Source organism: Caenorhabditis remanei, chromosome I (assembly GCF_010183535.1).
Source record: "Caenorhabditis remanei strain PX506 chromosome I, whole genome shotgun sequence".
NCBI classification, from domain to species: Eukaryota; Metazoa; Nematoda; class Chromadorea; order Rhabditida; family Rhabditidae; genus Caenorhabditis; species Caenorhabditis remanei.
Genome location: NC_071328.1, coordinates 577,160 through 588,749, shown reverse-complemented (window position 1 = coordinate 588,749; position 11,590 = coordinate 577,160). Strand labels below are relative to the sequence as shown.

The following is an 11,590-nucleotide window of genomic DNA, read 5'->3' as shown; positions in this document are numbered from 1 at the left end:
AGGCTATGCGCCTTTAATACCGTACTGTATAGAAATTTGTCATTATTTTCAGCTATTTTTCAGCATGATTTTCCACCTAAAAACGGCTGAAATTCGTGAAAAATAAAAGAAAATTCTTGATTTTCGAAGTCTGAGCTGATTTCCCTATTAAATTCTCAATCGATTTCCCATATTTTCACTGTGAAAATCTTTGAAGATCCTTGAAAATACAGAAAAAAAACTTTTTTCTGTTTTCGCCTCGAGACCCATCAAACTTTTTTAGTCGATGCGCCTTTAACCTTTTCTTATGGATTTTCTTCTCTCCGTGTCCGTCCGACCTCCCTAAACTTAATTTTAAATTATTTCTCTGCGTTTCTCACCCTCTCGTTTCTCTGCACCCTCTCTCACTCTCTCTCACATCATTGATGACGTCACACCAGAACCCTTCGGATACACGATAATTCAAAGTGAACCTACGCAAATGCGCTCTTTTGAGAAAAATCGCTTACCTAAATTTTTTTGTTCAGACTGAAAAACTTAGACAAGAAATAGTTTTGAGGAGAAGTATAATCGAGAAAGGCCAATTTTTTGGAAAAACAAAAAATATTAAAAAATTGCAATTTAGGCGTCAAATAATATTACCAAAATGTAGTCTCAACAAAGCGCGTTTGCATAGGTTACGATTGAATCACCGTGCGGATAAATATTCAAATCTTTTGTCTCATTTCTCTCGCCCACCCTCCTCACCTCCCCATACTCTCTCGTTTCAGAAGAACAGAACACCCCGACGAGAGAGTACGAGACGCAGAGAAATTGCTGTTCTCTCTCTCTCCCCACACAACACGTCAATGCAAGTTCTCAAAGAGTGCTGCTGAATCGATTTCTCATTTATTTGTCGTCACTTGAAACACAGACAAACACACAGAACGAAAAAAAAAACGGTTTTTGAGCGATTTTACTGAATAAATTATGGCGCAGGTGAGAAATTTATAATGAATTCATGAACATTTTGCAGGGAATTTTAGGCCGGAATTTGAATTTTTCACGGGAAATTCAGAAGTTCCACGTTTGCCACGTCATTTTTAGCCCAAAACTCAAAAAAGAGAATTTTCGAGCTTAAAGTGGCAAAATTACATTTTTCTCGAAATCTCACCAAAATATCAATAAAATCACGGTTATTCCAGCTACTTTCGGTTATTTTTAGCATGAAATCATAGAAAACCATCACCATTTTTTCATTTTGATAGAAATCACCTTATTTTGTAGTGTAAAATCGTCTTTTCCACTTAATTTTGAGGTTTTTAGCCGGAAAATCACCGAAAACTCATATTTTCCGGCATTTCCCAAAATTCTTCACATTGAGATTCGGTTTCGGTCAGTTTTGGCATTACATGGTGATTTTTCTGCCATTGAACGCATTTTTTACTACAAAATCTTCATTTTTGGATAAAATTATGAAAAATTGGGTTATCTCCCACATTAAATCGAGATTTTCAACTGAAAACCGTCAAAATCATGGTGTTTACCTGAAGCGATATATTTCTGACTTTAAAATCTTCATTTTCAGTCAAAGTCCTCTAAAAATCAACTTGTTATGTACATTTGTTGTCCATATTGCTGAAATACGCAATTTTTAACAAATTTTCGCTCAAAAATACGATTTTTGCTGTAAAAATGAAGTTTTTATGTTAAAAATTCCAAAAATTCTAATTTTCGCAGCTCGGAGTGAAAAAATGCAATAAATCACTCAATTTTGCAGTAAATAGAGCGATTTTGAGGCAAAACTGGCCTTTCCTATAATAATTCCTGAAAATCTACCATTTTTACAGTAAAACAAGTAGTTTTAAAGTCGAAAAAATCATCTTAAAGTCGAATTTGCGGCCAAAATTTCCCCGAAAATCCCTCAAAACCCTGAATCTCCTGAATATGAATTGAAAAAAATGCAGAAACTTTGATTTTTTCCTCAAAACCTGAAATTCTGGGCAAATGCTCATTGACTACGGTACTCATTGCCTATGGTTACTCATTGACTACGCTGTCTCATTGCCTACTCATACTCATTGCCTACGGTCAGCTCATTGACTACGCTTGGCTCATTGCCTATATATACTCATTGCCTACGCTTGACTCTTTGACTACGCTTGGCTCTTTGCCTACTCTCGCTCATTGCCTACGCTCGGATCATTGACTCCCTTTTTTTTACTTTATAGCAGAGATTCTGGAACTGGTAATTGGTGAATACCTACACTTTATGTATAGGTTTCTGGTTAACTTGAGATTTGTTGTTGGGACATAAGAGCATGTGTTTCCCAAGATTGTGAAGTATAATCTAAAGTAGTCGAAGAAGGGTCCTGATCATAGAATAAGTTGAACCAGTTGGTAATTTTCGGAGCTCTGATAATGGGTACTTCAGTGGAATTATCATAGGGTAGATCAAGTTCAATGTCTCATACTGAAAACAAAGAAGCTCTCCCTCTTCTTTTCTTCTTGCAGTAAGAGGGTACCTCTATCCGGCAGCAATTCTCTGGATGACTCATATACTACTACATTTATCCAGACTTGTCACGGGCCGGGCCGGGCCAAAATCAGAAAAAATCTCGGCCCGGCCCGGCCCGGCCCGCTCGGCCCGTTTTGAAACAGTTTTTCAAAACATTTTGAGTTTTTCAAGTTTTTTTGAAAATTTTTGGAAATTTTTTGAACTTTTTTTTGAAAAAAGTATAGTTTTCGAATAAACATTTAAAATTGAATCAAAATGTGAATATGTATGATAATTTAAGCATTTTTTATCTATTTTTTCGAAAAATGTCAAAAAAAAATTGGTAAAAATGGGTACCCATCTATGAATCCGGGCCGACCGGGCCGGGCCGGGCCAAGAGAAATTTCGGCCCGGCCCGGCCCGGTCAAGAAAAATCTCGGCCCGGCCCGGGCCGGCCCGATTTTTGACAAGTCTGCATTTATCTACTTTCCTATATTTGATAAATAGCCAATACCTAAATTATTCCTTGGTTAAATTATTTCATATTTGAACCCTATAGTTTCGTATGTAAACTTTATAATCACCCATTCAGATCGTATAGGTTCGAGTTTACAAAGTTCTGTCCAACTCTAGAACTTTTAATTTAAAAAGAAAAGCCGAATCCGGGGGTACACTCGGGGACCTTCTCTTGTCAGAACTCATTGAAGTTGAATTTAACTACCTAATTCAGATTTTCCCAGATTGTGTCCTGATTTTAGACAAATGATCTAGTTAAAGTTGTTGTGAATAGGAAGCGATTGAACAATCATAGCCAGAAATAATAATAATTCTAGGCTTTACAGCTGTGTATTATCTTATCCAAAAACATTGCCTGAATCACGCAGCTCCCTAAATGGAAGTTGAGTCCACAATGAATTAACTTATACAGAAACCTACGCCATCAAACATCTGCATTGAGAGTTGACCTTCAGGATATTGGTATCAGTTTCTAAATTGCGTACTTCTTATTGTTATTGCAAACTTTCATGAAACGTTCCTTGGGCTCGTGTAGGTATTCACCAATTACCAGTTCCAGAATCTCTGCTATAAAGTAAAAAAAAGGAAGTCAATGATCCGAGCGTAGGCAATGAGCGAGAGTAGGCAAAGAGCCAAGCGTAGTCAAAGAGTCAAGCGTAGGCAATGAGTATGTATAGGCAATGAGCCAAGCGTAGTCAATGAGCTGACCGTAGGCAATGAGTATGAGTAGGCAATGAGACAGCGTAGTCAATGAGTAACCGTAGGCAATGAGTACCGTAGTCAATGAGTATTTGCCGAAATTCTGATTACCTTAATTAAGTATTTCATAATTTTGTATCAAAATTTGGGAAAATCTTCCGTTTTTACTGTAAAAATTGAAATTTACGGTCTAAATTTCCTCCAAAACCACTTTTCGCAGTAAAAAAAAAGCGGTTTTAAGTCAAAACCCATAAAAACTGACTCTTTCTATAATAATTATCGAAAATCTACCATTTTTACTGTAATGCCTGTGGTTTGGGACGAAAAATTGGCTTTACGTCGAAATTCCGGTCCAATTTCCCCTGAAAACGTCAAAAGACCCTCAAAACCCTGAAAATAGAGGAAAATCTACCATTTTTGCTGTAAAAATTCAAATTTCCGGCCTAAATTCTCCCAAATTCCCCCAAAAACTCTCAAAATCCTTTCCCAAAATCAATTTTCTAATCCTCTCCAAAGGTTTTAAAGGTCCAACAAGTGTCGGCGTCTCCACTAAACGGTCACTCTTCCTCAACGTCTTCAACAACTGAAAAGAATGGAATAAGTATGAATTCTGACGACTCCTCTCTCACTCATCTCCAGAATGGAGTTGCTTTATTCCATGGGACGCCTACAAAAGAGATGAATGGAGGACATCACGGACAATCGACGTCGTTGATGGAGACAGCAGACGATGGATTACAGTTATCTCCAAGTGATTTAAGACGACGGAGCACAAGAGCATCTGCTTTGAAGGCTCAGGAGAAGATAAAATTGAAGGATGATATAGTACAAGGACCACAGAAAAGGTTGAATGAAGAGAATGAGGAAACCGATGGAATCGATGGAGGGAATCTGGAACAAGATCCGCTGAAAAAAGTGAAAAAGAGGAGACTAGAAGATGGGCGGGACTTGGATCAGACGTGTTTTCGATTCGGTCTCCGTGCGAATGACGATGGTGAGGTGTACGCGATGACGGATGAAAGTGAGAACTCGTCGATACATGAGAGTGAAATGGAGATTGTTAGATATCATTATGAGAAGATGAAGAGTCGAGAGTTGGATGAGGAACAGTTGAAAGAACGACTGAAAATGAGAAGAGAGGCGGAGCAACAGTTGAGAGAGGAGGAGGCGAAGCTGCAGGTGTTGAAGAAGATGAAGGATAGTCAGAATCGGGCGATTAATAAGGTAAGAAATGAGAAAAATTGGGTCAAGAAGCACAAATTTTAATGCAAAAATCACTGAAAAATGATAATTTGTGATAAATTCTCGAAAAAAGAGCAAAAATCACTAAATTTTGATCGTTTTTAAGTTTTTTCTCAATTTCAAATTTTCCGTCTTCTAAAATGAGCATTTTTACCTTTGATAGGTAGAATCGAGCTATTAATAAGGTGAGAAATGGTGGAAATTGAGTCATTTTATGGCGAAAATCACTAAAATATGACCATTTTCAGCCAAAAACGTGACAAATCCCCGAAAAACAGCATTTTTAGCTTCAAAAATTTATATTTCAGCTAATTTTTATCGCAAATGTGCAAATTTTTCATCAAAAAAGACTCTAATAGGCTAAGATTTATATTTTTCGAGAACCTGAAGTCATTTTTAAGATGATTCGGTTAGAGAGAGCAAAAAACTCAAATTCTAGGAATGATTCTTGACATTTTAATGCAAAAATCACTAAAATTTGATAATTTTCAGATTAAAACCTCTGAAAATCGTTTTTTAACCTTCAAACACCATCTCTAGCTTTGAATTTCAGCCATTTTTCATCACCGAATTCAGAAATTTCGCAGAGAACGACTTGAAATGACTGAAATTCTTATTTTTGTGAATCTGGAGTCATTTTTCAGCAGCGATAGCGCATTTCAGTCGATTTTAATTCAAAAATCAGTAAAATGTGATCATTTTCAGCCCAAAACGTGTAGAAAACCCCGAAAAATAACATTTTTACTATCAAAAATGTATATTTTAGCCAATTTTTATCGCAAATTTGCAAAATTTCATCGAAAAAGGCTAAACATTCTTATTTTTCTGAACTTGGAATGATTTTTCAGCGATATTTTGTGTTAATGGAGAGTTTTCTGTAGTTTCGATGTGAAAATCGATGAAAATGACCTCAAAACAGTCTTATTCACTGAACGAAAACGATTTTGACGTGATTCCGACTTGAAAATGTGAAGAATTTTAGTATTTTCAGCGCTTTTTGTTAGATTTTTACTACAAACAGCTATTTTCATTGCTTTTCCAGTCAAGGAGATGGAAAATTAAAGTGAATAGCGGTATTTCAGTAAAAATATTACAAAAACTGGTGAGAATACTAAATTTCTTCACATTTTCGAGTCGGAATCACTTCATAATCTTTTTTGGTGTAACAACACTGAAAAGTGCTCAAAAATATCTCAAAAACCTTGAATTTACAGCTTAAAGTGCTGAAACTGCTAAAATTCCTTTTATTTTCGCACTTTTCCATGCTTTTCGGCTCAAAATTGTCATTGCCAATCGAAAATCTTGCATTTTCAGAGAAATACCTAGTTTTCTGGGGGAAATTTGAAATTTTGGTCTTTTGTTCCAATAAAAACGATTCAGAATCTTAATTTTCAGCAATTTCGATGATTTTTGACTGAAAATTGTCATTTCCATTCGATTTTTAGCTCCCAGACTCGGAAATCGGGTTTTTTCCACCTTTTCGCTACTTTCAACTCTATAATCTCAGACTTGTCACTTCCTGACCCGATTTTTGACTGAAAATTGCCATTTTCATTCGATTTTTAGTATTTTAACTCTAAAAATCTCGGATTTTATTGTAACAACAGTGAAAAGTGCTCAAAAATTTCACTGAACATTTTTCCAGCTCGCCGCCGAGACGAAGGCCGCCGATTTGGCCGACGCCGCCGCTGCAGCCGCCGCAGCCTACAAACCAGTGTTAGCCGGTGGAAAACTATCAGCAAACGGGAAGAGTCAAGCGGCGATGACAGTGAACAAGACGATGGCCGGATTGGCGAATCTTACTGTACAACAACAATTGGAACTTCTTGGGAAACTTGCGAGTCAGTCACCGGCGGCAAAGCAGGCGTACGCTTTGGCAAAGAAGAATCCAGCACAGACGACTCAATTGTTTGCTCAATTGATTCAGTTGAATACGTTACAAGTTCAGAAACAGAAGGATGCGGCGGCGGCGGCGGCTCAGGAAGCTGCAGCGGCAGCGTCCTCTTCATCGTCGGCTCACACGATTCAACACGTCGCCCCGTCAATCACTCAGCAACCAGTTCTCACCCAATCGAAACTTCTGAATCAGCAAACGCCCGCTCAGCGAATACAGGCGGCACGATTGGCGTTCCGTGCGCAGGCTGATAAGCAGTTGATGACTATTCCGACGCAAAAGAGTCAACCACATGACATCACTTTTCTGCCGAATCCGAATGCTTCTGCTTTTTTGGCACTTCATGGATTGGATTTGACGGTTCAGTATGTGTTGAAGGATAAGAGCGTTTTTGAGTGAGTTTTGGTGGGGGAATTGGATGGAAAATGCATTTGAAATCCAATTTTCCAAGTTATTACGGTTTCTAGGTCACTCTTACCCATTAAAAACAGTTTTTACCAATGAAAACTGTGAAAACTGAGCATTTTCCGACTGCGGACTAGTTTTCTGCGTTTTGAGATTTCTAGGTCATCAATTTCATTTTAGATCAGTTTTCAGACTATTAACCTTATTTTATGGGAAAAAATCAAGTTTTTAGGCTGAAACCATATTTCAGGGACTAGTTTTTCTGTCTTTTTGAGCTTTCTAGACCACGGTTACCCATTAAAAACAGTTTTAATCCCCGAAAATTGTGAAAACTGAGCATTTTGCGACTGCGGACTAGTTTTCTGCGTTTTGAAATTTCGAGGCCATCATTTTTTGTAAAAATCACGAAAAATGTGTGTTTTTCTCGCAAAAATTATCTTTGAGGACTAGTTTTTCAAGTTTTGATATTCCTAGGCCATCATTTCTTCACAATCAGTTTTTTTATCTCCGAAAACCCTGAAAATTGAGCATTTTCCGACTGTGGACTAGTTTTTCAAATTTTGAAGATTCTAGGTCACCATTTTCCATTAAAATTGTCTTTGAGGACTAGTTTTTCATGATTTGAGCTTTCTAGGCCACTATTACCCATTAAAACAGGTTTTTATCCCCGAAAATTGTGAAAATTTAGCATTGTCTGATTGCGGACTAGTTTATAGGTTTCCTAGGCCACGAAATGTTTTAAAAACGCTCATTTATGCAGAAAACTCAGCATTTTTGCCAATTTTACTGTTATTTTTGTCTTGCAGAGCCTACTCGGATCCATCATACGAATGCGAAGAATGTAAAACAGACCACGCCCACACGTGGAAAGCGATAGGAAGCACACCGGATGATCTTCATTTGTACTGCGAGAATTGTGTTCGTTCCGCCCAAAAGAGAAAGAATCGAACGGATCAGACGAATCTGTTGAAACGGGCGTTCCAAAAGATATCAGCTCAAGAGAAGGAATTCGAGAAGAAGATCGCCGAGGGACAGTTGGAACAGTTTGCTGAGGCGAAGGCCGCTGTTGCGACGGCTGCTCCTGTTACTCGTGAGTTTTTGAGTGAAAACTGATGGATTTTAGCTCAAAAATAGTGGATTTTAGGTCTAAAATCATAATTTCCTTGAAAAATATTGATTAAACCAATTATCAGTCTGAAAATTAAAATTTCAGAACAAATCCCCACATCTTCCACGGCCACCGTCTCCTCCACTCCACTTCCACCAAGGTTACAACAGATGCCGTCGTCTTCTGGTTCAAGCACACCGACTCAGCACAAGGCATCGGTAATTATCGCAATTAATTCATTAATTTCTATGAAAAAACTCGATTTTCAGATCCCCTCCACACCGAAATCGTCGAATTCCGCTAGTGCGAAGAAGGCGATGTCGAGTCAACAGGCGGCGAATCAGATGATGGCTCAAATGATGCAGAATTCGATGAAGAATCCACAAATGATGCAGCAATTGGTGAGAAATTGGATGGATGAGACATACGGACATCCGGATAGACAGATAGACAGACAGAGAACTAGGAGATTCGGAATTTCCAGATGGATTTGAGGCAAAGACCCTGAAAATGGACGTCTAGACACACAGACAGACATCTTTGTGCGAAAATCTGGACATCTAAACACACAGACAGACTGAAATCGGACTTCTGGGGGCAGATTTCATGAAAATTGGTTCTATCTGGACATCCGGACTCCTAGACACACAGACAGAAACCCCACAGCTAGTTTTCGCTGAATTCAGTACAACTGGATGCTCTGATTTACAGAAATTTGGAAATATCAGTTTCCAGACGCCCGGAATCTTTAAAGACATACATCTGAACTCCCAGATACACAGAAATTCTGAAATATAGACATTTGGACTACTAGACGCACAGACAGATATCTTTTTGCAATAAATCCGGACACACAGACATACAGAAATTGGATAATTAAGACTTCTGGGCCCAGAATTTCGGCTCAAAACTTAAAATCTGGACATTAGGACTCCAAGACGCACAGAAAGACAATTAGAAAGATGATATTCGCGAGAGTTTGACGAACGTACAAAAACTCTAAAATTTCGCATTCTGGACATCCAGACACACAGACAGAAATCGAGACTTCTGGGCCCAGAAAATCGGCTCACAACGCAAAATTTGGACATCTGGACACCTAGTTGTGCACAGAAAGACATAGAAAGATGATTGTAGCGAATATCAGTTTCATAAGTACAGAAGCTCAAGAATTTTCGTGCTCTGGACATCCAGACACACAGACAGACACCTTTTTGCAAAAATCTGGACACACAGACACACAGAAATAGGATAATTGCATACTTGTCAACCGGGCCGAAACGGGCCGGCTCGTAACTCGCGTCAAAATGAATATTATGAGCTGAAAAATTTATCAAAATTTAGATCTCGACGAGTTCTATGTCCGTGACCTACTACGGGCCGGATGGCTATTCGTTAATATGCCGCGGGCCGGGCTAGAATGGCATTTTGGGCCATTTTCGCGTTTTTTGGAATTTTTTCCCGGCCCGCGGCACATTAACGAATAGCCATCCGGCCCGTAGTAGGTCACGGACATAGAACTCGTCGAGATCTACATTTTGGTATATTTTTCAGCTCATAATATTCATTTTGACGCGAGTTACGAGCCGGCCCGTTTCGGCCCGGTTGACAAGTATGGATAATTGAGACTTCTGGGCCCAGAATTTCGGCTCAAAACTTAAAATCTGGGCATCTGGACATCCAACGTACAAAAACTCTAAACTTTCACATTCTGGACATCCAGACACACAGACAGACACACTCTCCTCCGAATAATAATTACTCCAAATACTAAACTTTTCTCTAAAGTCTCAGATGTTCCAAATGGCGACCGCAGCCGCTGCTCAGCAGCAATTAGCGTCAGGAGGACGGAACGCGTCGGCGGCAGCGACCAATCAAATGGCAATGCTCATGGTTCAAGCACAGGCGATGGCTCAAGCGCAAGCGGCTCAACAAGCTGCTCAACAGGCCGCTGTCCAACAGGCCGCTCAACAGGCACAGACTAATAGAGCCAGGGAGGCGGCTCAGCAGCAGCAACAGCAAATGCTTATTGGTAAGAGTTTTTTTTTAGAGGTTTAGGCAGAAAATTCTGAGAATTTAAACGAAAAATGCGAATATTAGCTTAAATATGTGATTTTCAACTGAAAAATACCGGTTTTTGGCTGGAAAATGAGCTTTTTTGACTGGAGAAACACTTTTTCAACGAGATTTTTGATCTTCAAGACAAAAATCGGAGTTTTTGTCTTGAAAATCTCATTTTCTATCGATTTTTGAGGCAGGAGTTCAATTTTCATCGATAAATCCAGTTTTTTAACTGAAAATTTGATTTTTCCCGCTCAAAATCCAATTTGCATTATTTTAATAGATTTTTCCTTAAAATTACCATTTTCCATAGATTTTTATGCTAGAAATGCCATTTTTACCGAATATTTCTGTTTTCCACTTAGAAAATTCGAATTTTTATACCAAAATTCTCATTTTTCATCAATTTTTATTCAGAAAATCCAGTTTTTCGTCTGAAAATTCGATTTTCCCGCTTGAAATTTTATTTGCATCTTTTTTATTGATTTTATCCTAAAATTACCATTTTCTATCCATTTCATTAGCACCGCACAGTTCTAACAACTGCGCTCTACCGAAATCGAAAAAAAAACTGAGTGCGAAATTGAGAAACTCAGAGAAAAAGAGACATCTCTCATGGGATTTCGGTGGAGCGCAGTTGTAAGAACTGTGCCGTGCTAATAAGTCAGAAATGTCATTTATAGGGAAACTTTTGTATAAAAATTTGAATTTTCCACTCAAAATCCAATTTTCCCACTTATTCCAGCGGAAAATCCTATTTTCTAGTCAAAAATTCGAGATTCTTTATCTTAAAAATCTAATTTGTTACTTATTTTTGAGTCAGAAATGCCATTTTTAGTGAATTTTTGAGATAAAAATCTAATTTCTCTTTTCCAGCTCTTCTCGCTAACCAATCGGGAATGAATGCCCAAGCGCTTCAACAAATCCGAAATCTGACGCCGGCACAGCAGAAATCACTCATGGAATCGATTAGGAATCAACAACAGAGGAGATGATTCTTTTTCCCGTTTTTTTTGCTGAAAATTTGAGATTTTCTGGCTGAAAATTTCAACAAAAATCCCAAATTTTCAGTCATTATTCAATGATTTCCCCCTAATTAACTACCGTATGTCCTCGAAAAACTACAAAAAAAACTTGTTTCTAATTATAATTCCGGGTTTCTCTGTTTGTTCCCTCCGAATTTTCTCTATTTCTCTGCATCTCTCCTCGA

At 38.2% G+C, this 11,590-nt stretch overlaps 1 protein-coding gene across 1 annotated transcript; it reads left to right on the top strand.

The window, feature by feature from the left end:
• Nucleotides 1–948: 948 nt before the first annotated feature.
• Nucleotides 949–11,375, top strand: GCK72_000081 (uncharacterized protein; the record flags this gene model as incomplete). The annotated part of the gene is made up of 8 exons (XM_053722254.1): nt 949–957; nt 4,196–4,894; nt 6,558–7,201; nt 8,018–8,301; nt 8,425–8,537; nt 8,589–8,720; nt 10,114–10,351; nt 11,257–11,375. The coding sequence occupies 8 exons, from the start codon at nt 949–951 to the stop codon at nt 11,373–11,375; spliced, it is 2,238 nt and encodes a 745-aa protein (XP_053590899.1).
• Nucleotides 11,376–11,590: the final 215 nt, after the last annotated feature.